Source organism: Mchenga conophoros, linkage group LG2 (genome assembly GCF_057382185.1).
Source record: "Mchenga conophoros isolate Kocher_MC1m ecotype Shallow Benthic linkage group LG2, M_conophoros_male_GT1.1, whole genome shotgun sequence".
NCBI classification, from domain to species: domain Eukaryota; kingdom Metazoa; phylum Chordata; class Actinopteri; order Cichliformes; family Cichlidae; genus Mchenga; species Mchenga conophoros.
The window spans coordinates 6,070,330-6,095,879 of NC_140527.1; the positions used below are offsets into that span (position 1 = coordinate 6,070,330).

The following is a 25,550-nucleotide window of genomic DNA, read 5'->3' on the forward strand; positions in this document are numbered from 1 at the left end:
TGTGTCTATTGGCTTTTGTGTTGAGGTAGACAAAAGTGAGACAATCTGTTGAGTTTTCTTGTTAACGCCCCATGTAATCTACCTCTTTAGTGTTCCCACAGTAACTTCCCAGGTGCTGTCTCTTTGCACAATGAAGTGCAGTGTAATGCTAAAGATTTTTTGGGATACAGAAGACATAAAGGGGTTATTAAAAAGCTTGCAATAGATAATAAGATTTGTAAGCCTTAAATTACTTTATTCATTTTGCTTGGAAACATGGTATTAGGAACAATAGGCTTGGTATAAATGTTCCCCAAAATGTCAGGATATATGTCTGCCCATAAAATGTCAAGTAACTCAGGAAAAACTGTTAACCTGGTACAAATGGCTTATTATTCTAAATTACAAGGTGTAAGCTATTGGAAACTAAATATTGGATAAATATGACATATTTAACCTCCTAGGACCTGCCGTCCACATATGTGGACATCACATTTTGGGTTATTTAGACCAAAATACTCAATGTTGCTCTACAACGGCCTGATATCCACTTACGAGGACATTATTCTGCTACTGTTCTATCAAAATTTTAAACAAATATCCTCATATGTGGCTCTTATTTTTCTTAAAAACAAAAATAAGGTAAAAAAATCTGGTAATTCTTTGTTTTTACATTCATCGGGCCCCAATATTCCCAAATATCAAAGAGAAATTAAAAATGCATGCTGTGGAAGAGTTCGGGTCTTAGGAGGTTAAAGTCAGACTTCATATTATGAGATGATCTGGCGGGATGGCAATGGTTTGTTTTATATTTAGTTTAGGGTTTTTTTGTTTATTTTGTTTGTTTAAATTCAGTCATATCACAATTGCTAGTGGGCACTGAATTTGTATTTACATTTTTTAATTTTATTTATTTATTTTTGACACAGTCAGAGGACAGCAAGTGCTAGAAATGAGAAAAGTGATGTCATCAGGGTTGATCCAAGGTCGCAACAATAAAGAAGTCTTCTGTTGGGATCTTGTTTTTAGCCTGGCCTGCCAGCAGCCAGCTGGGCACAGCTTCGAAGAACCATTTCAAATTATTCTCAAATTCCATGCCCCCATGGAAACAAGACGAAGAGAACTTGTGATAAGGAGAGGAGGTGAAGACAGAAAATGCAACTTTAACATAAACAGAGCAAAAAGGTTGGTTCACACAGTGTAAACAAGTGTGAACCTGACAGAATAACGTTATACATTCAACAAGTCATTCCTGAAGATAAGCCTTATAAGCTTTCCTAAACCTCTGCACAAATGATCCTCTTTATTAGCTAATTTAATTAAAGCACAAACTGTTTCTCCATGTGTTTGTTACTGTGAAAAAGAAACGTATATGCTTTTTGCCTACTTGAAGAGACTTTAACTTAAGAAGCTACCTGTAAAGGCTTGATCTGTATTACTATAAACATGTTTTTGTTTTGTACACTTATATTACCAAATGTAGGTACAGGAGCAAACTGTTCCAGCTCTTGCTGGAGGGGTTTTTCTTGGACAAACATCCAGAGGCAAAAAACCCACTGACAAACTAATGCAGGTGCAAAGGGTTAAAACAACAGCACAGTGAATGCGAGGCACGAACAGGAGAAAATAGCCCACAAAGCCCTATCGACTCTATTTCTGAGAGCACAAAGAATAGCGTTTACAACAGCTTGAAAAGCACACTCCGCACTCTGGATCGGATTTCTGAGCCACAGACTATTTCTGTCTGGGCCTGATTGATATCAAGTAGAAATAGGTAGGAAAAATGTATTTGCTGATAAATTTTATATATAAAATTTTATTATGATAACTCTTTGATTGTGGCTTTGTTATCTAAGACAAAATCATTTTCAAACCATTTCTATAATCACAGTAAAACATAATTATGTTTATGCATAACTCACTCAAGAAATATAACTATCAGCAGTAGTTACTTTTATTGATGTATCCCATGTTCGAATTGCACTACCAAATACAAAAAGAAAGCACATTTAAAATAATAGTGCATATACACTCATGTGAAAAAGAAAGCTTTCTCAGGACTATGAAAAACTGAGTACACCCTTACTGCTTCCCGAGGAATTAAGATGGTAAGCAGCCTCCAGGTGCTGCTAATCAAATGCACTTGATTAAATGATCATCACCAAGTGTCACCACCATTATAAAGGCAGAAGTCCCTAGTCTGGAGCATTCAGATTTGTATAAGCACAATGCCATAATCTTGTATGTTCATGACCTGTTTAGAACGATTGGCAGGAAAAAAGCCTTTTTCTTCTAAAAAGAGCACATCAGCACAGCTGAGGTTTGCAAAGTTACATCTGAATGAATTACAGGACATGTGGAACATCTGCACTAAGTAAAAAAACATCAGGAGAAGCATTTCATACCAACCATGAACTACCAACTGTCATGGTGATGGAGGGGTTATGGTTTGGGCTTGTTTTGCATCTATAGCAGCGATCCCCAACTGCCGGGCTGGTGCCGGTCGATGAGTCCTTTGGTACGGGGCCGCACGAGTTGAGGCTTGGGTGTGAAATTTATAGTTTTTATCGTTTTTTTAGCATTTTTTTTTTATCGCTTTTATCGTTAACTCAGTTCCCCTGGGTCTTTCCCCATGTGTTATGAATAAATCTTTTTTTTTTTTTTTTTTTTACACTGGTGCTGTTTTTTTGTTGTATTTATCGGCGTCACCTTACAGGCCGGTCCGTGAAAATATTGTCAGACATAAAATGGTTCGTGGCGCAAAAAAGTTATGGACTGCTGATCTACAGGATTTTGGATGCAACCTGAAATCACTGAGTGGCCCTGATCACTGTCTGTAGAACTGGCAGCTTGCACATCTGAAAAGTCCCATTCAGGGGACCCATTTTTGCATAGAAGGCCTTGAATGTATAAGCTAAACTGCATAATGCATATATTACAACAGAATGGTTTTGTATTAGAAGAGACTGGGACCTGAACTGGCCTCCCTGCAGTTCAGGCATTTCACCAGTTTCGATGCTTTCGATGTTCTATTGTGAATAAAATCTGTTTTGTTTTGTTTTTTAGATCTAAAACTTATTGCATTCTTTTTTATTTACATTTAAAGAGCTTCCAACTTTTCTGGAATTAATGTCGTATATATCAGAAAGCATTAGTCCAAGATTTTTGCTGCAACTTTCTACAAGGTGAACTATAGGGTGTTCTTGGTTTTTCACAGGAGTGCATGGAATCCTGTAAAAACTTTTTTCATCATCATTATCATTTTATGACTTCTAATTTTCACTTGATAATTTATAGTCACTGTGTCCATGCTCTAATTGTGACTATAAGTGCCTAAATAACTGGAAATTATAGGCAAGGCAAAGCTTCTTAACTTTTGTAAAAGAAATAATAATAATAAAGATATTTTTTTTAAAAAAACCTAACAAAAAACAAAATAAGATTGTATTCAAGGTACACAAAGTTTAAAAAAAAAAACTCATTAAAGTCATTGTTATCAGTGCAGTGTGGGTTGTGTGACCCTAATTGAGCTTCCAGCTACTCAAAGAAGCATTAGCAAGTCCCTCATTGGAACTATGACCAAGCTATTGTGATATAAATTTAAAAAAATATCACACATCTGCTATTATTCTTATCCCAACCAACCTATAAAATGTTCGAGCATAAAGCCCCAATGTCTTCTAAAAGATTTAAAAGATTTATGAAAGATTTATCTTCATCACACATTCATTGATATCACTTTAATCCCATGGGCATTGATGTAGGTGAGGAGGACCTTTGCTCGCCTCTCGATAACATCAATTAGCTTGTCAATGCCCTGACGACCCCCTTGGCTTTCCCAGTATGTCTCGTCAAGGAACAGAGATTGGAGAAGTTTTTCCCTCAGTTTTCTGGTTTTCAGCACAGACACAGCTTGCTCTGGAAACCTAGAAAGGCATAAGAGGAAACAGGAGGAAGTGTAGTCACACTGTAATACTGTGCAGATTCTATACATTAAACATCCATTCGCTTCCGCTTTTCCTTTTCAGGGTCGCGGGGGGTGCTGGTACCTATCCCAGCAGTCATAGGGCGAGAGGCGGGGTACACCCTGGACAGGTCGCCAGTCTGTCGCAGGGCCAACACACAGAGACAGATAACCACTCACACTCACATTCACTCCCGCATTCACACCTATGGGCAATTTAGATTTTTTAATTAACCTATCCACACAGGACTGTGGGAGGAAGCCGGAGTACCTGGGGAGAACCCACGCAAACATGGGGAGAACATGCAAACTCTAACCATGTAGCTATTTATAGGTTATTTCTAAGCCCAAACTCCCCAACAAGTTTCATCACATCTGACTTTCATTTTTGCAGAATGGAATTAGGCATGTCCAAAATGTAATTCTTCATAGATATGGTAAACATAGGTGGTGACATTGTGATTTAGCTAAACAGTTCCTGCAGTTCCTCTGGTCTGAAGATGCCAATGATAACAGAATGTTTCACTAAAGTCGACTATTAAATAAATTTGTGGAAGTGCCAAACCCATAAAAAATATTTAAGAGATGGCAAAATTAAATGTCTGTATTTTATACCAAGTGGTTATGACATGTTGTCTTTGTACATCAGCAACCTTGAAATCTGAAATGTTTTTGCTTTTTTCTTCTTGGCAGTAAAAACTGCATTTATACAATCACATAACTGGAGGTTTGTGTAACTAAAACATCACTTGAATCAAATGACGGGTTACTCATACTTTTAGCACATTGATGGTTTTTTTTGACATTTTAATAGCTTTTGAGTGGGTAAAAGCTCCCTTCATACAAATTAAATGAAAAGTGAGAACCGTATATCATGTGAAGCAATTGGACAAAGCCAATTAAATGAGTTTAGATTTTTACGCATTTATATTTTTCAGATAAACTTTGTATCATTACTGCTCAGAATTTGCTTAGAATAAAATGTCAAACATTGGTTATTTTGGCTTTGAGAAAAGTCAGCGAGATAACACCTCTTCTGATCTACATGAAATTAAAGTTCAAGTTCAAATTTTATTTACCACATGCAGGTTGCCCTGCAGTGGAATGAATCCGCCCCCGACCTTACACACACAACACAGACATCACATGGGGATACAAGTCAGAGAACGGTTGCATTACAGAAAACCACTGAAATGTACACTACAATGGGAAAAATAGATATTTATTGTATCCTATGATCTTTCATCGTCTTTTATTTAGAATTTAGCTTTTATGGCTTTATCTTACATGAATGCCAGAATGGAAGGTACATTTTTGCTGGTGAAAACAAGGATTCACATTATGTGTCACATTCATAAACATGTTCTTGCCATACCACAGATTCTCTGCTGTCTCCTTAGCGAGTCCCTGATTTATTGATCAAAAGGATGGATGAAATGAAAGGGATGCCTGTGAAGTGTACGTTTACAAATCCACATAGACCTGTGGTGCATAAAGCGATGTGTTCTCATCATGGGATGTCTAATAATGCAGAAGATGTCTTTTGGCATGTGTTTCTTCACAAACTGCACACTCGACCTGCAAACTACCACTTTTTTTTTAACATTTAAAGTATTGTAACATTACAAGTTAGAATTGAAAATTTTAAATCATAAAGTACACTTTTAACTTTAAAGTTTAAAAATTCACAACCTGCAGTCACTGATTTGTGTGTGGGTTGGCCAATTACTGTGAACCAAATTCAGAGTTTCCGAGCAGATTTGGCATAGATCCCAGATGGAGATTTAAATATGCTTGTTGAGTGTGCTGGAAATTTTCAAATATGTTGTCAAGGGCGGAAATGAGAAAAACAGCTGCTGAAAGCAGCTAAATCCAGACTGTCCACAGATGTTCCTACTCTGTGTGGACATTTTTTTTATCTCAAAAAATAAGTACCAATACACAACTCAGGGTCATTGTTTTGAATGTTGTGCAGATTTTTTTCTTTTTTTACAAATGTAGAAGACTGTCTGACAAATTATTACTTTTAAACAAGTTGATCTATATGTAAACAGCAAACTGGATTTACACAATTACTTGTTGCTTGCACAGTTTTCAGTGTGTAATCGTTTTAAAGACATTGAAGCTCAAACAACACTTGTAGTATAAACAGCAGCTTTATCACTTGAAGGACATGTTTCAGCCTCTGGCCTTTTTCTGATATATAATTATTTGTAAACATCTGATTGAAATTAATTTGATCTATAGCTCATAATAAACAAATCATATAATCTATTTCATTATTCAACACTGCATGGCCAAGGGATTAAAGCTGTATTTTAGGCTAGGAATATATAGTAGTAGGAATATATAATGTTTTTTTAAAACATTATATATTTAAACAGGTTAATTAATTATTAATTCATGTTAATGCTCCAAACTTACTCTTTGATTCCCGCCAACAGCCTGAAGTCCAAGTTGTCCTCATTACGGTCAAAGAATCCCTTGTTGTTGGTGAAGACCAGGTGTCTGGGGTTGTGGCTCCTGTAGATGATGTTTTCTAGCTGTATGTGGTTAGCATCTTGACATTTAGCATGGTAACCCAGTTCAATGCACACATCCTGCTGCCGAGGCCTGAACCCACAGCAACCCTGGTCCAGGCGGTTGTTAATCTAAAAATACAGTTCACACATTTCTTCATTAAATGTTTGGAGATGATATTTTGAGACTAAGAGTGCAGTTCAGAGTGGCATTCACAGAGTTTTCTTATTCAATGGGTTTTCTTTTGCGTTTTTATATTTTTAATGACAAAGGTAAGCACAGTTTTACTCTGAATGGGCTTACTTTGCATTTCTGATGATCTCTCTTTATCATGATCTAAATAATAATTTCATGAATAGATAACATTCAGCTGGCAGTGAAAGAATACAAACCTAGAGAGGGCTGGCAATTGCACTGACTCTATTGTACCACTAGTTTACTGGACATCAACATCAACTAGTCATGTAGACTGCTGAGTCACATGACTGTACAGGAAACTCACTTAAGTATATCAGGCTTCTCCACAGGGAATGACAACCCTATATTTAGCTACAGCCCTCATCCATTCTTAATCCGTTATGTGAAATCACTTGAGTTGTGGAGGTTTCAGACAGTGCTGTCAGAGTAAGACAAGCTGAAATGTCACACATAGATTTAGATGGGACTAAATGCTGCTCACAGGCGTGGTTTTCTAAGGCCTGAGGTTTAGGGTAACCTGGATGAATAAGCATTTGTAAGGCTTTGAATTGGACAAAAATGAAATAGATCCTTATTACCTTGCAAACAAGCATCCATGCAGCTAATAGTAATAAAACAGAGCTTTTCCAGAGCTGTCACAGAAATACAAATGTTATTTGTAGCTTGACTTGATGAAAAATTAGAATTTATTAGTTATTCAAATATCTAAGACGATCGTCTGCCTTAACACTGTAGGGTGCTGGTGTGTTACATTTAACAGAAAACTCAATTGCCATAATAATAACAATAATATTAATAATAATAAAGTTAGACTAAAACTCATTGGAAGTTATTATTGGTTTTAAAATTTATTTTATTTGAAATATAAAACAAGGCAAATATATATATATATAGACATTCTCAGTTTCCTTCATGTCATGCTAGTTGTTGTTAGAGGAACTGTATGAGTTACATTAACTTTAGTGTGCAGGCATTTTGATCTACAAAACGAGAGGCTAAGTCAGAATTTAAAAAAAAAAGTACTTTTGTGATAAGAGAGGAGTTTCTTTTCAGTTCACTAATGTCTTTGACAAGATGTTTTGTAACAATGAGGAAATATATGTGAATGATCAAAGTTGTGCCACCATGACCTCAACAGACAATTTAACTTATAAAGATTGTCAGTGTTTCCGAATAAGTATTTTAAGATTCGTCTGTCTACTTTGGTTTCTCTGTCATGATGATGGGGTAAAATGAGTAGTTCTCATAAAATGTGATTTACTGAGGCCTCCCATACAGGAAGCAAGAGCTCTCTTCAGCCAAATGACAATACCACTGAGAATTGTTTTTCTTAATCAGATATTGGAGCACATTTTCTTTAACAGTTACCTGTAACAAGAAGTCAAACAGAGCAAGTTTGCTCCATTCATAGTGATGAATTGCAGAGCAGCCAGAATCAGACTTTGGGCTGATGTTTTGTTGCCAACATCTCTGTTTAAGGGAGTTCTGGTACTCCCCCCATGTTAACTTCAAACTGGTCAAACCTGCAGCAAGGCCTGCTGGGTATAGAGATGCATCCCATGACACAACTGGACAGGACTGCCCATCTAAAGAGGGAGGAAAGAATAATTACATGCTTAGATTTTAGCAGCTGTTTCTGTTATTAACCAGAAAAAGTCTATAAACACTTTTTACACTCATGTTACCAGAACTTATTCCCTGCAATGATGAAGACTGTCCACACACCGATTATCATATTTGCACCCCAAGACCAAATAATGAACTAACTCATAGACATGTAAAAATATTTCTAAATGTATTATGCTAAAAATAAAAAGAGACAGACGTTTCCCATAGATGGAAAAAAAATGGTTATGCAAGAAAATGAGGAAAGAGGGCAGAGGTATCCTGTCACTAGCTGAATATGGCCCCGAAATCTGTTTAAACCCTTGGGCTGACACTTTGTGACGTCATCATGTAAAATACATTATTTGCGCTATTTATGAAAAAGGAGGATGTTAGTACTTTTTGGTCCTCTCTTCCCCTGAATATGTGTATAAAATGTGTATTCCCTCAGTTTTTGTTCCTTCTTTACTATTAATGTTATAAAATGACAATGAGCAATGTGAATAATGTTTTTCCATTGAATATGAATTAGGATTAGGTAGTCTTGCTCAAAGACCTAAAAAAAAAAAAAAATAAATAAATAAATAAATATCACATCCACGAGGACACAATGTGCAGGTGACGTTTTGGTGTCCACCCCCAAAGAACAAGGTTCTTCTTGATTCCAAGCCTGAATGAATCTGTATTTCACATAGACCCCATTAGTGGGTTAAGGTAACAAATAAACAGTTTTTATGGTATGGCTAATCTGTAGGTTGCAGTTTCTGTCGCTATATCAATAGATACTGTAGTGACATTTGCACAGTATTCTTAGCATGATGAAACCAGGCAATGTAGTTAGAATAACCATAAACAAAACCGTATATTTTTAACAAGTGTCAAAAAAGAAAACTTTGTCCATGTGCTTGATGACCTACCGTATAAAAAGCGAAACTTTCTGCTTACAGCTGGCAACGTCCTATTAAGCCCCAGCACTCTGTCCAAATGAAAAGCAAAAACCTCTGTGGTATCCACCGGGCTGTGGATGACTCCACATTGCCCTCCGCATACAGTGCTCGTTTTTGCGTGTTGTTGGTTCGCCTGTTGAACGTTTGTCTCACCCTCAAATATCAGAAGCGAAAGAGCGTATCCATGAGAGACTTCTTTCATGCGCAAAACTTTGGCATCCGCAAGAAAGCGCATGGTTTTCACATCCTGTGCGCTGAACCATGGTGGCGGCCTTTGACTGTATATTCGAATTGAACTAATCTGAGAGTCTGCTTCTTCATGTTTATAAATTTTATGGCTTATATCCAGTGATTTATAGTCAACATCCATGGCTTCCTTCCGTGAAGTTATGGGTGCAAAGTTGCGCTTAATTTGTAACGCATCCCCCTCCAAAGTGCGACGTTTGTCCTGGGTAAAAGACAGATTGGAAGACTTATTTTTTCTCACTTTTCTCCTCACTTTGGGTCGGATTGTACCTCTTATATGTGCTGGTTTTCGACGCTTAGTTTTTAAGGTTATGTACACCACGTTGTAGCGAGTCGGGACTATGAAGCTCGAATCGTTCTGCAAGTCTAGAGAGTGTGGCTGGCCATCGTTGATCTCCAAATTATACAATCCACGGGTGTGCCGGTACTTCTCATCAATCCTTCGGCTCCGGTGCAGTTGCGAGTATCCAACTTGTGAAAACACAAAAAGCAGATAGATTACACAGACAGACGCAATTATCAAACTTCTTTTTGAAAGAGGGCACCTGCGAAAGTTGCCGGTCAGTTTTAGAATAGGGAAACTTAGCCAACAAAAGTCAGACTTCCCCATTAGAATTTATGTCATTATCACGACTTTGTCCTTTTTGCGACAAACTCTTACTGGGGAGGAGCGCAAAACTTCCGAGGATTTCTGTGAGTAGAATGGAGGGCACAACTGCGCAGTGAATGGAGGGTCATGCTTGGATACCACCCTTCTCGGAAATGAGAAGCAATTTAAACCTTATAGTTTTTTCTCTCCTTCTCTTCAGGTACAGACTTGGCCAATGAGAGCCTAAATTATCAAGTTTTTGTTTTTTAATTAATAATTCAGCCCCGAAAATAAAACACACACAGGCCATGTGATATTCAAACTTCATCAAGTGCACTGCAATATCCCTAAATTAACCTTTGATATTTCTATGTCACGCTATTAAAATCCACATCGAAGCCCATTAGGGTACACCACAACTCCTTATGAAGGTTTATAAGGGGTAATGTAAACGTGTTTTTGAACTTACGCGAGATATAGACATATTTTACAAAAACTGAAATAAGGAAGTTAAGCACTACACAACATATTAACTAGGTTGAAAATGAAATAGTTTAAAACTAAATATTTGATCGCTACATATTATTTGTATGAGTTTCAGGCGACATCTGGTGGTATACTGTCCTAATTCTTCATGGCAACTCCCAAAGCTGTTTACGTTGTGGAGACACAATAGCAGTAAAAAATTTCCTTAGGTGTTGGGAGAATGTGGGGTGGGCGCACCAGTCCACTTAGCCTACAGGATTTCCTTTTCTGAATTACAATAGTTGTGACCAGAGCTCGTCAATATAACTACAAGTGCTGTTTTCCTTGTCATTCATGGCCGACAAAGAGTAGGCCTAAACTAGACGATGTATAGTTAAAATAAATGTATATATATATATATATATATATATATATATATACACACACTGTCGGCTATATATATAAGCAAATACTATAAACAGCATTATTTTAAATGTCATAAGATAAATTACTCCAGAAAACAGACATGATAACAAGCCCTCATGGTTGTGTGTTTTCTTGTCTGTAAGTATATGCATATATGCGCTACATCCTCTGCAGCTGTTGTGTTACAAAGTGATTAGATAACTGGCAGCACCTGACTGACTTACCACTGCAGACACAGACAGCCTCCAGCAGTTTTTAATGTTGTAGACCTGAATTATCAAAAGCAAAACAAATATTCTGTTTTAACATGCTCCAAGCAAAATCCTTACTTTTTCTTTTATTCGTCTCTGCCTTATTGATTGCGAGCTGTCATATCGCTGAAGGTTTGTGAAGTATAATTGGTCTGTGATGAATAGGGGCTGCGTGTGGTTGCATTAGGTTAGTTTTTGTTTGAAGTCAGATTTGTTCTTTAACCTCTTGCTGTAAAAACTTTACAGGTGCAGAAGATGGCTACAAAAATGATGGAACCGGTGAACTGGAATCATTTAACATTACTTTTAACTCATCTAGGGCTATCTCACATTTTGCCTATGGAATTACTGCAAATATGGCTGCTGTATTTTTGTATGGAAGCAACTTCGTTCCTGTCAAAAGAGTAGAGACTGGCGATGGTGAGCATATAATTGTTTATTTTTCTGAGAGTTTGGATATTCTTATTTGTGTTATTTTTGGACAAAAGCTCCATTTTAAATGTTTACTTTCCAAGTGAGGAAAATCTACACTATTTTGCAAAGTTTTGAGACCATTTATCTTTGTGTTTTATTTACAGGTATGTTTTTTCAGTGGGTTACCTGTGCAGCAATATGGGTTGTATCTATGTTTGGAGACTTGATGCTTCAGTCACCCAAGTTCTGCCCACTTGCAATGCTTGGAGGTGTGCTTTGGGCCACAGGTATTGTGGAAGTTGAGGGGGGGGGGGGTTGTTGTTGTTTGTTTGTTTTTTCTAATTTAACAACAAATAGTTTAATGCCAAAGGTTCCGGAAACTGGACTCTGGTGTCCAGCAGGATGTTGTTCTAAAATTAGGTTATTGATAGTCCCTTGTTGGACATGTGAACAGTTTTAGGGGTGAAATCAGTGTGACCCAATTTCATGCTTTAAATTCATAATGCTATGTGCTTAACGTTGAACAGATCAATGGGTATTTAGAGTGCAATACAAAATGTCCCTAAAACTTTTGTAGTGGCGAGTATTCATTAGTCATGTTGTTAAACAACAAACTGTTCAGGGAATAGTGTGACATAGTTGCTGAGGCAAGAACTGGGACATTGCAGTTCTCCAGGGTTTTCAAATTTGCCAGATCAAAACGTTTTTTAAAAAAATGAATTTAAAATGAATTGAATTGAAAGCTGCTTCATCATAATCTTTGCCATACCTTACTAGACAGAATCAAGTGCCACAGATGGACACAGACTGTTTGTTTCATGAATATCTCTAAATATCAGATATTCACTAGATCCTCATTCAGGTTTGATAGCATTTGATAGTCGATGAGGGTAGATGGCTTGAGTATGAATTGAGGCTGGGGTTTGGGGAAGACTTCAGAGGGGACTGGGAATGGCTCCTGGGTCAGTTAGACTCCATGTACTAATGAGAAGTGAATAAATAAAATATATTTTTGCATTCAGATATAGCAATGGAAATGGTGCAACCCTAACTTTGTCAGTAACATTTACATGTTAACTTCTTCCATCTATCCATATGGTCTACAGGAAATGTAGCAGTTGTTCCATTTGTTAAAGCTATTGGCCTTGGTCTTGGCATCTTAATTTCGGGATCCTCTAATTTGTTGATGGGCTGGGCCAGTTCAAGGTGAGTTGAGTTAATGGAATGTACACTCTGGATTGTAAATAAAATAATCCTGTCTTTGCATGACTTGGATTGAATGAAAAATAACTGAATTGGTCACTGATTGTGTCTGTCCTAGATTTGGCTGGTTTGGGATTGCTGCACAGAACGTTTCACATCCAATATTAAATTATTGTGGAGCTGGGTTGTGTCTGCTAAGGTAAACCGCGTTTGGAATTGTAATGACCCAGCCTGTGTTGTTTATTTACCCCCCACCCAAAAACAGTGATGGCTACTGTCTGCTGCTGTCATTTTTCAAACCATATCAGCTGGATGTACATGACACTTTTTTTTTCCTCCTTTGATTCAGTGGGCTGATCTTTTTCTTTGTGAAAGCGGATGTAGAGCTACTTCACAGTTCAGAAACAATTCCATTACTGATTGACAGAGTGAGTGTGTCACTGACTTATTTTTATCAGCTTGTCGAAGTAGGTTGATTTTAGAAAATACTTTCTTTTTATTTTCTTCCTATTCACTCAAGGCAAAAACTACTTTGTCTTAAAGCCTGTCATCACTTTATCATGTATTTTGTGTGGTGTACATACAAATTGGGTCGATGATTCTCTTTGCAGAGAACAAATTCAGGAAGCTATGGACAAAATTCCTCTGAATCCTGGATCGACACTATTGGACCAAAGAGCAAACGATTCATGTGAGCTCATCTCAATAGGAGCCTCTCAGATGTGTGCATTATTACTATTAGCATTTTTCATTGCTGACAAACAATGGCTACAGCAGCCACTCTGTCATGGATTTTAAATCATAGATGAATGAATACAATTTTACGCTTTTTAATTATTGAAAAAGTAATAAAAAGTAAAACAATTCATTTACATTGCATCTTTTAAATGAAGGTCTTAGTTATTTGTTTAGAAGCTGCCTGCCAGTGTGGTTTTTAGGTGTAACAAGTTTTAAGTCATGACTAAAAACAGTTTCACACATGACAACCTTGCTCTTACTGTGAGTTTTTGTTTTAGCAGCAGAAAAAGACTTAAAATGTGAGCACCAGGCTGTAAATGTAGCAGTCACAGCCGATATTCAATAAATGTAAAAAAAAACAGAGTGCAAAAATAACATCACTTTTGTGCAGTGTTTTCCTGCATACCCATTTACCCAAGCACTGTCAGTTTTTATCGGCTCTTTGCAATATCTTGGAATTAACCATAGAAATTGAATGATGTATCAGTGGAGATTTAAAATGCATTCTTCATCCAGTTCCTCAATGTATTCTGCCTCCTTTTCACCAGTGGGTTTCTCCTTGCTGTTGTGGCGGGCCTCATGTATGCTTTCTCCATCATACCGGTCCTGTACATTAAGAGCAATTCTGTGCACCATGACAGCATGTTCTATGAATCCAGTGTCTATGGTATGTTTTCTACTCAGGTACCACTTTATGCTGCACTTTTTTTTTTTTTTTTTGCAAAGCTGGCTTGAAGGAAGTATTGAAGAAAATACATTTATCATAGATATAAGGATGGATCCAGTTGCTGCTTGATGAAATACTAGTCCCTCCTGAGAACCAGGTGTAATATTTCCAACTTAATTCCCGTTTCTATCTTTCTATCACAGATCTCGACTATGTTCATGCACACTGCTGTGGTATTTTCATTGCAAGCACTGTGTACTTTGCCATCTACTGCGCTGCCATGAATACAAAGCCGAAGCTTTACTCCAGAGCTGTACTTCCAGGTAGAACATTATTTCTGAAAAGGCACTCTTCCAAAGCCTATTGTATGACCGTGATCTTTAGTAATTAATGATTGGGCTGCTTGGAACAAATTTGGAATTCTACTCAGGTTACTGAGTGATGATTTATTGTGAACAAGCAATCAATGTGTTTCCTTGAAGAGACTGAATTTATATTTTTAAATTACTCTAGCCTTTTTTTTTTTTCTCCAGTGTTTATGAACATGCACTTTGTATGAAAGCTTTCAGTAGCCGTTTTGTTTTTTGTTTGTGTTTTTTTTTCCTTTCCCATGACTGGAGGGGGGAATGTCAGTCCAAATTTTTCTAAAATGTATATTCAGTGACATGAAGTTTAAAGTTTGTGTGTGTGTGTGTGTGTGTGTGTGTTTTTGTTTTTTTTAATTGTTTTCTCAGCGTTCCAATTTTGAATAGTTACAATTTTGCGATTATGTGATGTATGTATGGCAAAAAAGTGGAAACAAGCTTCCATAGTTTTGTTTACTTTCTCTGAGTTCAGGTTCACACCCTACTTGTATACTGGCAGTCGATCAGCGTCACCCTGTTATTACTACTTATTGTGCCAGGTTGCCCTTTACTGTCACTTTTTCAATGGTCAGGGTTGTCAGATGGACTAGACACAAAAGGTAAGACTTTACCCAAAAATACACAGCAGGTCAATCTTGTGGGAAAAAAATCTTTTAAAGCTAATTTTAACCTCTTCCTGTGTGGTTTTGGTATGGCAGGTTTTTGTTTTTTTTTGGTTTTTGTTTTTTTTGTTTTTTTTGGTTAAATAGCATATTTTATGACACCCTGAGATGTGTACCTTTTTAGAACCAAGCTAGTTCCAAAGGTACATAGAGAGTAAAAAATGTGGGGGTTAAGAATATTAGAGTGAAAATGGTGAAAATGTCAAACAAAAAACCCTGAAGCCTTGGACAAAGTACAAAACTAACAGATTTCTATAATGTGTCATACATTTCTCACAGAAGGGAGAGCAGTCTGGATACATTTTGTGAATTCTTTCCCTTGAGTAATGTAACCTGTGTACAATTTTATACTGAATTAGGCAATGACGGGAATTAACAAAAAGCATATTTATGTTGCGTAAGACCTCCTGCCAACAATCTTCCGATAGGGAGATCATATAACGGCATGTCACTTGTCCTGTGGCGACTCATAGACACACACTGTGTTCATATTGCTAATCTCTTATTTTGGTTTTGTTTTGTTTTTTCCTTTCTAGATCAAAGGAATCATAGGAATGTTGTTTGTTTGTTTGTTTTTAATGCATTTTTACTCAAACATAAGTACCTTACGGTCTCCTCTTGCTCTTCAGGTCTGTTGTCTGGACTGATGTGGGCAATTGGGACATACTGCTGGTTCCTGGCCAATAACTACCTGAATTCTGTCATTACATTTCCAATTGTCACAGTGGTAAGTGCAACATATTCTGACAGCTGGGAGGATTCAATTAATAAGTAAAACAATGAACATTCTGAAACCACTTGGACTGCAGATTGATATTGAAGGTTTTCACATTGTTCTGCATTACATGAATATTTTCAAAAGAAGTTGGATCTAAAATACTGACAGCATTTTAAGGGTGTGTCAGAGAGACTTAATTTATCCCCAAGGACAATTAAGATGATACCTTGTCGACCTTGTTTTGTATACAATACAAAAACATCACATTGGGGATACAGGTCATGCTAGGTTTCACTGACCGGTCGTTAGCACGAGCAGCGACCCAAACTGAAACAATGGAAAATGCACAACATGAGGAAAGAAGAGGGGGGAAGAAAAAAAAAAAAGAAAAAAAAAACTCCCTCCAGAATGAACTCCAACAGGGAGATCAGTTTGACAACAGGGAAAAAAAAAAAACACCTGAGCACATGGATCATGACATCTCACAACACAGAAGACATAAGCTATTGAGCTACGATTTGCAGCTTTCTTACCAAATTGCATTTCCCCAGAAGCAATGTAGCTGGGGTAAAGCATGTTGCAACAAGATCAATTAAGTGTATCCTTCATACATGGAAAAAGCCATTAGGGCTTAAATATCATAATCTAGATTGTCTATTGCATTGAACCTTTAGTGAATGTTCGATGTGTATGCACAGCATAAAGTGCTAAACGGATCAGACACTGTTGGAACAAATGGCTAACCCATTTATATCCTGTTCTTTTAAGCTGGTACTTTAGTTTCATCAAGTCAATGGTCTAAGCTCAAACAGCTTGTTTGGTTTCCTTTCTTCAGGGCTATGGTCTGGTTGCTGCTCTGTGGGGGTGCCTGGTGTTTAAAGAGATTAAGGTAACGATCAAAATATTAGCTAGTCTTGTTTCTTGACTGTACAGTAGCTCAAAGGCTTGCATGTAAGTGTGCCGTTTACAAAGGGGAGATTCTAAACAATATCAAGTTAAACTGCAGTTGATCAGGAAGGCATTTACCATCCCAAAAGGAGGAATTTTTAATTAAATGTTTCTGAGAAAAATCATCCTCAGATGATTAACTTCTCCCACTTTCTTTCCGCAGGGCTTGGCGAACTGCCTGATCTTCTCATTGGCCTCATGTGTTGTGCTGACCGGATCTGTGCTGACTGCCATATCAAATCTCTAATAATGCAGAACAGTCAAACATCTAATTTTCTCCATTTTTGTTTTCTGTATCAGTGAGGAGAAAAGGCAGTGTTTGCTTTTTATAAATGCATTAAATCATGTTTAGAAAAATTGAAATATAATTATAAACCTTTTTAGTTGCATAGCAGAAACCTTATGCTCTGCAGTTAACTGTTAGGAAAATATTTAAAGTGGATTTGCGTCTGGACTTTGAAAATCTATTTGGTTTGTTACTAACAAATAAATAGCACAAATGTCACATTTAATGCATCACACAGCAGCTGCTGTTTTCACTAATCGGGACTGGCTTTTCCAGCATTGCAGAGGTTGTGTATATATGCCACTGAGGTCTACTTTACAGATGTAAGAAAAAGATGGTTAATGCTAGACTGAATACTGCAAAATTGCTATTAAAACACTTGAAATTCCACCAATAGCATCTCTCACATTTCCTGGGGTTTGTATGCAGAAAAAGATGGTCAACATGATGTGCTTGATTTCTGGGATGGAATAGCTTTTTCTGGGATGGAATAGCTTTTTCTGGGATGGAATAGCTTGGGGTTGGGGGGGTCAGAACATGCATACTTCATAGAAGTGCTTTTATGGCTTCATTGGACAGGTACAGTGAAGACTGACATGAAAGCAGAGGCCAAGGAAGAGGGAAGAAGACCTGCATCAAAGGGCCGCAGATCAGACTCAAATCCGGGCTAGCTTTTAGCCATATGGCTGCCTCCTTTTTCCACTGAGCTAAACCAGCGCCCAGAAAATGTCTTTCTGAAAGTGCTAGATTAAACTAAACAATAAACATGATTTGTAGAGATTGATACTGGCTTTAACATGCCACACTAATGCTGACCTTTTATTTTAATGATTAAAATGTTACTATATTACTTATAACACCAGATTTTAGAACTCTGTCTAGACAAACATCTGGTGACACCAGCGATCAAAATCGCAGTCCTTGAAAGCAGAGGCAGACATTTGATACAGGGCTTAGCCCTAAAAGGTAGTATGCACATGGGATTGCTTTTAATTAAGCAGCAAGGCAGAACAAAATCAGGGCTGTATCAAGATACGAGGACTATACCCTAGTGATGTGTGGATCGATCCTGAAATATCGATTCCTCCGATACCAATCATTTATGTTCTAGAATCGATTCTCACGTTAAAATATCGATATTTTAGTAATTTAGGGTAAATTTGTAGTTTATCATTAACAGGAACACAGTGAAGAAACTATAACATTCTGATTGTCTACATTCAAAGGAACTACTTCCTCTTCCGCCTTTCATAGTCATGTGCAAAATATGGCTGTATAGGGCTTTGGAGTTGACGTCAGGCCGCAATGTGTTGCAACCTGGCGTGCGCACTCGCAACAATGGCTGAGCGTAAACGGAGTAATCTGTGGACGTATTTTACCTCCACAAACAGCCAAGGCGCGGTTTGCTATACATGCGGCAAGACAGTGAGGTGTTGTGGCAACACTACTAACCTCGTCAAACACCTCAGAGTAAATCTTATCACAGAATATGACAAGTGTATGTTCAGGCGAACTGAAAAGGAGGAGAGGACAGGTTTTGCTAGGGCGAGACAGACATCTCTCACGGGGTCCTTTAGTGCTGCAGGCAGGCAACGTTTTCAAATAGCGCACAACTTCAAGTTTTATTTCTATATGATAATTCTGCGTTATTAGGCAATAAGAACAAGTAGTCTGATGTCCTGTAATCATTATGAAGCTATATTATTATATTATTTTTACAATTACATAATACAATAATATATGAAATACAATGAAAGTTTTTGTACAAAGTATCAGTATCGGATCAGTATCGTCGATACCACCCTGAATTTTACTTGGTATTGGATCGGAAAGTAAATCAGTGGTATTGCACATCACGACTGCTAGCTAAAACACCGGTGTCGACACATAAGGTGCTGTCATAGCCTGTCAACGACATTGATTAGCTGCGTATATACGAATCGCATTATTGGCTGGACTATGGGATAAGGTGACATCATTCTAATCTCATACGGGAGCAGCCACACACTTACTAACACTGCAAAACAGAATTGTTAAAGTATTCATTTTAGTTTCAATTCAGGTTCGATTTTTTTTATGTGTGCAACGCAGATTTTCTGTGCGCAGAGACTGTGCCAGCAGTGCGCAATTGCGCACGCGGGCAGCTTAGTGGGAACATTGATTCATAGTATAGGCCTCATCTGACTGACACAAGTTCATCAACCTTTTTATCTGTGTTAGATTATGGTGACATTCTGTATATGAACGCTTCTTCTTCATGTCTTCTAATGTTGGACACGATGTATCATGCTTCCTTGAGGTTTATTACCAATTGTAAATACCTGACCCATCACTGTGATTTGTACTTAAGAGTAAAATGGCCTTCTTTGGCCATTAGAAGACAGGGGCATTGGTACACTTTTATTTACAAAGCTATGCTTGGATTGCTGCCTCCTTATATTTGTACTTTGGTCACAAGGACAAATAGTGGTTCTTACTCCTTGCGCTCAAATGATCAGCTGCTGTTGTCTGTTCCCCTTGTCCGCACAGAGCTGGGTAAGAAAGCCTTTGTCCACTCTGCGCCTTTTTCATGGAACATGTTACAGAAAGACTGGAAACTAACTGAATTGTTGTCTTTAAATGTTTTTAAAACTAAACTCAAAGGCCTACAGGCTGCCTCAATAATGTGTAATTGTTTTGTGTAATTTTAACTTTGTTTGTTCGTATGTATTTGTCTTGAAATGTGCTGCCTCTTGGCCAGGACTCCCTTGAAAAAGAGGTCTTTGATCTCAACGGGACATTCCTGGTTAAATAAAGGTTAAATAAAAAAAAAATTTCCTTACTCAGAGCAGCGTGAATTAATGTATAGAGTTTTAGGTTTCTACAATAAAACAATGAAATCCCAGTTTTAGCTTAATGTTTTAAATGCAACTTGATCTCTTTTATATTGAATCAGTAGTCGGTGTACTAAATGGCACAATTATGTTGCAGCTTAGAATATAATCTACATCTTTCTGCCTCTGTCAATAGTAATGCAGCTCTCATATTGTAATAATGTGAATATGTGAGCGATGATGTGATTGAAATGAGATTGTGAAACTGAATTGTTTTTTAAAGCAAATTTTTTTTTCATATATGTATGTGCTGTGAGCTGAACATTTCATGCTTAAAGATGCTCATAGACCATGGATCATCAATCTCGGTCTAAATCGGAGTCCACCTTGGACAGATCCAAAGCAAAACAGTATCAGGCTTGGATCAAACTGGGATCCAGTCCTCATTATGAAATAGCTCACCACTTCAGTTTGTTATTGAATTATTAAATGTAGCAGTAACATGTAGACAGTTCTATAAAAGTTACGTTGGCTTTTAACGTTAAAAGTTTATCTTCATTAAAAACCTGGATTTTAGCTACAAGTTAAACACTACACTGCTACTCCAATGAGGAGTAATTTGCCAAAACATCTCTCTTAAGAGAACGACTATCAGTCAAAGATGACATTTCATCAAATTGTAAATGGTTAAACATGGAAAAGAAAATTGGGTAATTGGGTAAGATTAGTATAGGTGTCTGTGGTTTTATCTTAATCTTCTGTCAACAAAACTCAAATGTAAAATTAGAATTTTCAGGTTAATTTGATGAAATTTAAGTTGAGTGAATGATAAACTCACACAAAAAAATATAGATTTTCTATCAATCTTATCAAATTTGTCTACAGTCTATGGTGATGACAGAGTGGCCCAATCTTGATTACAATTACTTTTTTTTTTTTTAAAGATAAACATCAATGTCCACACTGACACACACTCATATTTCTTAGTCCACTGATTTGAAAATTAAGGCTTTGTTCTTTATTTGCCTGTTACCAGTGGTGTGTCTAGAAAATTATTATTTATTTATTTATTTATTTTTTTGGGGGGGGGGGGCAGGTAGGGGCACAGATTTGGAGAAGGGTGGCAGATGTAATTGACAGATAATGTTAAAAAAAATTCTACCAACCGTTAACCATAATTCAATAATCCTATAAACCTAATAACTGGATGCGCTTTTAACTTTTATTAGAATGAGATTTTCACCACTACAGTGAAAAGTGTTTAGATACTGTGTTGATAAAGTACAAGAGAACAATCAGTGCTTTGTCAGTTTATTCAGCATTCAAGGACAAGTATTTTTACTGACAAATAGTGCACATATGTTTTGGGCTAAAACATTTTTGAACATTAAACTACAAACATTTTTAACATACAATTGGCAAATTAGCCAATGCAATGCAAAACTTATTTAAACTTATTAAAATATACTGAACTTTTGATAAGACTCTGTTACATGTTAAGAGGACAAGAAGTACAAAAAAATTTGTGAACAGCCAACACGAACAGCAGCACTTGTAGTTGCAAAATATTTATGTTTTGAAAGAGAACATTTACTCAAGTACCTACTCTATGCTTCATTAAATATTATCAATGACTTAGAATAGGTAGATCCGCCTGTTACGGTGACGGGTGGCAAAACGTGTTACAAAGTCATCCAGGCTTAATGATATTGCCCTTTTCCTCTCAATACTCAAAACTCCAGTATTGCTAAGCCTCTCATCAGTCATAGTTGGTCGTAGATGATTTTTTTTATAAGCTTTAGCACTGAAAAGCTACGTTCACAAGTAGCACTGCTGACAGGTAAAGCTAAAGCTATTCGACATAAACGAAAAAGCTGATGAAACACCTCTTTGTAAGGCTCTAGGAAGGTAGTAAACCCCAAAATACTGGAGAGTTCATTCCCACACCCCGCTCTCCTTTGAACAACCTTTCTAGCTTGATACAGCTCATGTTTGAGGTCTTCAATATCACAGTCATACAGACCAGCCAAGCTTACAACTATTTCCTCTGACAAAAAGCTCTTACTCTTGGGGTTTAGTGCCTGTATACCCCTCATAATATCACAATTGGTCTTGTTGAAGCGCTTCTCCATCTCTGCATGTACATGGTCAAGAATGGGGTAAAATACTTCCCTCTTAAACTTGTCCTTGTCATCCTCCTTACACCTGTGTTGCCCGATTGGAGAATCTACAAAATAACCCTTTAGCCTGAGGCTCTCTCTCTGCACCCTTCTCTTAACTGTCTCAGAGGCAACAGTACACTTTTCTGCAATATCCATTGCGTCTTGCCACAGCTCATCAAAACAGGATTCACTTCTATATTGGTCCAAGGTGTCTTGAAGTGCATGAATTAGGTCTACAGCCTTTGCTAGATCAAGAGATGGAGACTGAAGTACATCAGAAAGCAACTTAATTTCCCCTAGAATTTTTCTAAATGTGGATAAATTGCCAATAAATGTGAGGTCAATTTGTGCCAACAGACCCCGTGCCTCCACTGATCTGTCACCGCTGTTCTCTAAATCTATCTCATGTAGCACTCTTAATATAGCTGGTAATCTGTCCATTACAGTTTTGCATGCACTGTAACGACATGCCCACCTGGTATCTGCCCACCCTCGGTTCTGAAGGACAAGCTGGAGAACTCTGGAGTGGACCATCACCTCACTACCTGGATTTTGGACTACCTCACCGACCGACCACAGTATGTGAGGACTCAGGGCTGTGTGTCGGACAGGGTCGTCTGCAGTACGGGGGCCCCACAGGGAACGGTTCTGGCTCCGTTCCTCTTCACCATCTACACTGCAGACTTCTCCCACAATTCCACCCAGTGCTTCCTGCAGAAGTTCTCTGATGACTCTGCAATAGTCGGCCTCATCACTGATGGGGATGACAAGGAGTACAGAGGACTGACTCAAGACTTTGTGGACTGGTGCCAGCTGAACTACCTCCAGATCAACGCCAGTAAAACCAAGGAGCTGGTGGTAGATTTCCGCAGGCACAAGCATTCTCCACTGCAACCACTGAACATCCAGGGTATGGACATTGAGGCTGTGGACAGCTACAGGTACCTTGGTGTTCATCTGAACAACAGACTGGACTGGACTCATAACTCAGACTACAGGAAATAACTACAGGAAAGGGCAGAGCAGGCTGTACCTGCTGCGGAGACTCAGGTCGTTTGGGGTGGAGGGCCCACTCCTGAAGACCTTCTATGACTCTGTGGTGGCTTCTGCTATCTTTTATGGTGTGGTCTGCTGGGGCGGCAGCATCTCTGCTGGGGACAGGAAGAGACTGAACAGGGTGATCCGAAGGGCCAGCTCTGTTCTAGGATGCCCTCTGGACCCAGTGGAGGTGGTGAGTGACAGGAGAATGGCGGCTAAGCTGTCATCCCTGTTGGACAACGTCTCCCACCCCATGCAGCAGACTGTGACAGCACTGAGCAGCTCCTTCAGTGGGAGACTGCGGCACCCACGGTGTGGGACGGAGAGATTTCGCAGGTCTTTCCTCCCCACTGCTGTCAGACTCCACAACAAAGACTTTAACTGAACAAACACACACATCCACACATGTGCAATAACACTAAGTGCAATAATCTTTTCTGGCATCGTTGTATTTTTACTCAGTTGTATATAGCATTCGTATTCTATTTTTATCTTATTGTATATTTTTATTCTATTTTATTCTACTGTATATAGTATATTATTTTATTCTATTCTGTACAGCTGTGTACTGTATTTATTCTTATTGTATTCTAATTTTTGCGTCATAACTTTTGCACTGTCCACTTCCTGCTGTGACAAAACAAATTTCCCACGTGTGGGACTAATAAAGGTTATCTTATCTTATCTTATCACTGAGTCTCTGAAGCTCTCTAGGAGCCTCTGGATATATGTCTTTTTTAACTGTGATCCATTTTTGGTGAACATATGAACCTGACATGTAGACATACAATTTCTGCAACAATGAAAAAAAGCAGTGTGCTTCAGGGACTGCTTTCACTGCATCAACGATAACAAGGTTAAGGCAATGTGCATTGCAATGTACATAAAATGCATGTTTTGCCTCTGTTTTGATCCTGGCTGCAACACCCCTGCATTTCCCTGCCATTACTGACGCCCCATCATATCCTTGGCCTACAAGATTGGATCTATATTCAAGGCCATACCTTTCCAGACACTGTATGATATTTTGAGTGAGCCCTGCCGCATCTAGCTGACTTGCTCTCTGGAACTCTAAAAAACTCTCTTGAACAGCCCCATTGTAGTAATACCTTAGTACTAATGTCAGTTGCTCTGTTTTCTTTAGGTCTTTTGTTTCATCTGCAATCACAGAGAAGTACTCATTCTCCTTTACTTCTCTGATAATGTCTTCACGTACCATCTCTGACAGACATTCGATTACACCTCACACCTCGGTATTCACCACTCATCCAACGTGTGAAACCTGCTGTGAGGACAATTAAAGTGTGGCCAGAGGGGACAGACGCAGTGCTCCAGGACAGATTTAAAAACACAGACTGGAATATGTTCACCCACACAGACCTGGACCAGTACGCCTCATCTGTACTGGATTACATCTCCAAAACCACAGACAGTGTCACCACCCAGAAACGGATCACCATGTACCCCAACCAGAAGCCTTGGATGAACCGGGATGTTCGTCTCCTCCTGAAGGCCCGCAACACTGCCTTTAGGTCAGGAGATGCACACGCCTACAGTACAGCCAGGGCTAATCTAAAGAAGGGCATCAAAAAAGCCAAACACCATTACAAAAAGAAGGTAGAAGAACACTTCTCCAACTCCAACCCCCGACGCATGTGGCAAGGACTCCAGACCATCACAGACTACAGGACCACCAAACCCTCCCCCGCATCCTCTGATGTCTCCTTCCTCAACGAGCTCAACAACTTTTATGCTCGTTTTGAGCGAGGGAACCCCACAACCACAACCAAAGCAGACATGACGCCAGACCACCAACCTATGACTCTCTCCCCCACCGATGTAGGAGCGGTGCTGAGCAGGATCAATGTCCACAAGGCTGCAGGCCCTGATGGCATCCCCGGGCGTGTTCTCAGAGCGTGTTCTGGGGAGCTTGCAGGAGTGCTCACAGACATATTCAATCTGTCCTTGGCCCACGCTGTGGTACCGGCCTGCTTCAAATCCACCTCCATCGTCCCGATACCCAAAAACTCCAACCCATCTTGCCTCAATGATTACCGCCCAGTAGCACTCACCCCCATCATCACTAAGTGCTTAGAGCGACTGGTCCTAGCACACTTCAAATCCTGTCTCCCCCCCACCCTGGACCCCCACCAATTCGCATACCGCCGGAACAGGAGCACAGAGGATGCAGTCTCCATCGCAATGCACTCTGTCCTCTCACACCTGGACAACAACAACACCTACGCCAGAATGCTGTTTATAGACTTCAGTTCAGCATTCAATACAATCCACCCCTCACAACTCATCAGGAAACTGACAGACCTGGGTATCAGTTCCCTCATCTGC

At 38.5% G+C, this 25,550-nt stretch overlaps 2 protein-coding genes across 3 annotated transcripts; one reads left to right on the top strand and one right to left on the bottom strand.

Moving 5' to 3' along the window:
• Nucleotides 1–607: 607 nt before the first annotated feature.
• Nucleotides 608–10,191, bottom strand: gask1b (golgi associated kinase 1B). The gene is made up of 4 exons (XM_085284393.1): nt 9,184–10,191; nt 8,030–8,247; nt 6,368–6,594; nt 608–3,905 (listed from the first exon to the last, which is right to left on the bottom strand). Exons 1-4 carry the CDS (start codon nt 10,067–10,069, stop codon nt 3,698–3,700), a joined length of 1,539 nt encoding a protein of 512 aa, XP_085140519.1. The 5' UTR covers nt 10,070–10,191; the 3' UTR covers nt 608–3,697.
• A 936-nt stretch (nt 10,192–11,127) lies between these two features.
• Nucleotides 11,128–17,577, top strand: tmem144b (transmembrane protein 144b). Of its 2 annotated transcripts, none has more exons than XM_085246809.1 (12): nt 11,128–11,322; nt 11,437–11,610; nt 11,769–11,891; nt 12,711–12,810; nt 12,926–13,006; nt 13,157–13,235; nt 13,419–13,498; nt 14,094–14,212; nt 14,416–14,535; nt 15,869–15,966; nt 16,793–16,846; nt 17,069–17,577. In XM_085246809.1, exons 1-12 carry the CDS (start codon nt 11,247–11,249, stop codon nt 17,150–17,152), a joined length of 1,188 nt encoding a protein of 395 aa, XP_085102935.1. In that variant the 5' UTR covers nt 11,128–11,246; the 3' UTR covers nt 17,153–17,577. The 2 variants fall into 2 exon arrangements, with proteins under 2 accessions (XP_085102935.1, XP_085102944.1); XM_085246818.1 differs by having other exon boundaries at nt 11,769–11,873.
• Nucleotides 17,578–25,550: the final 7,973 nt, after the last annotated feature.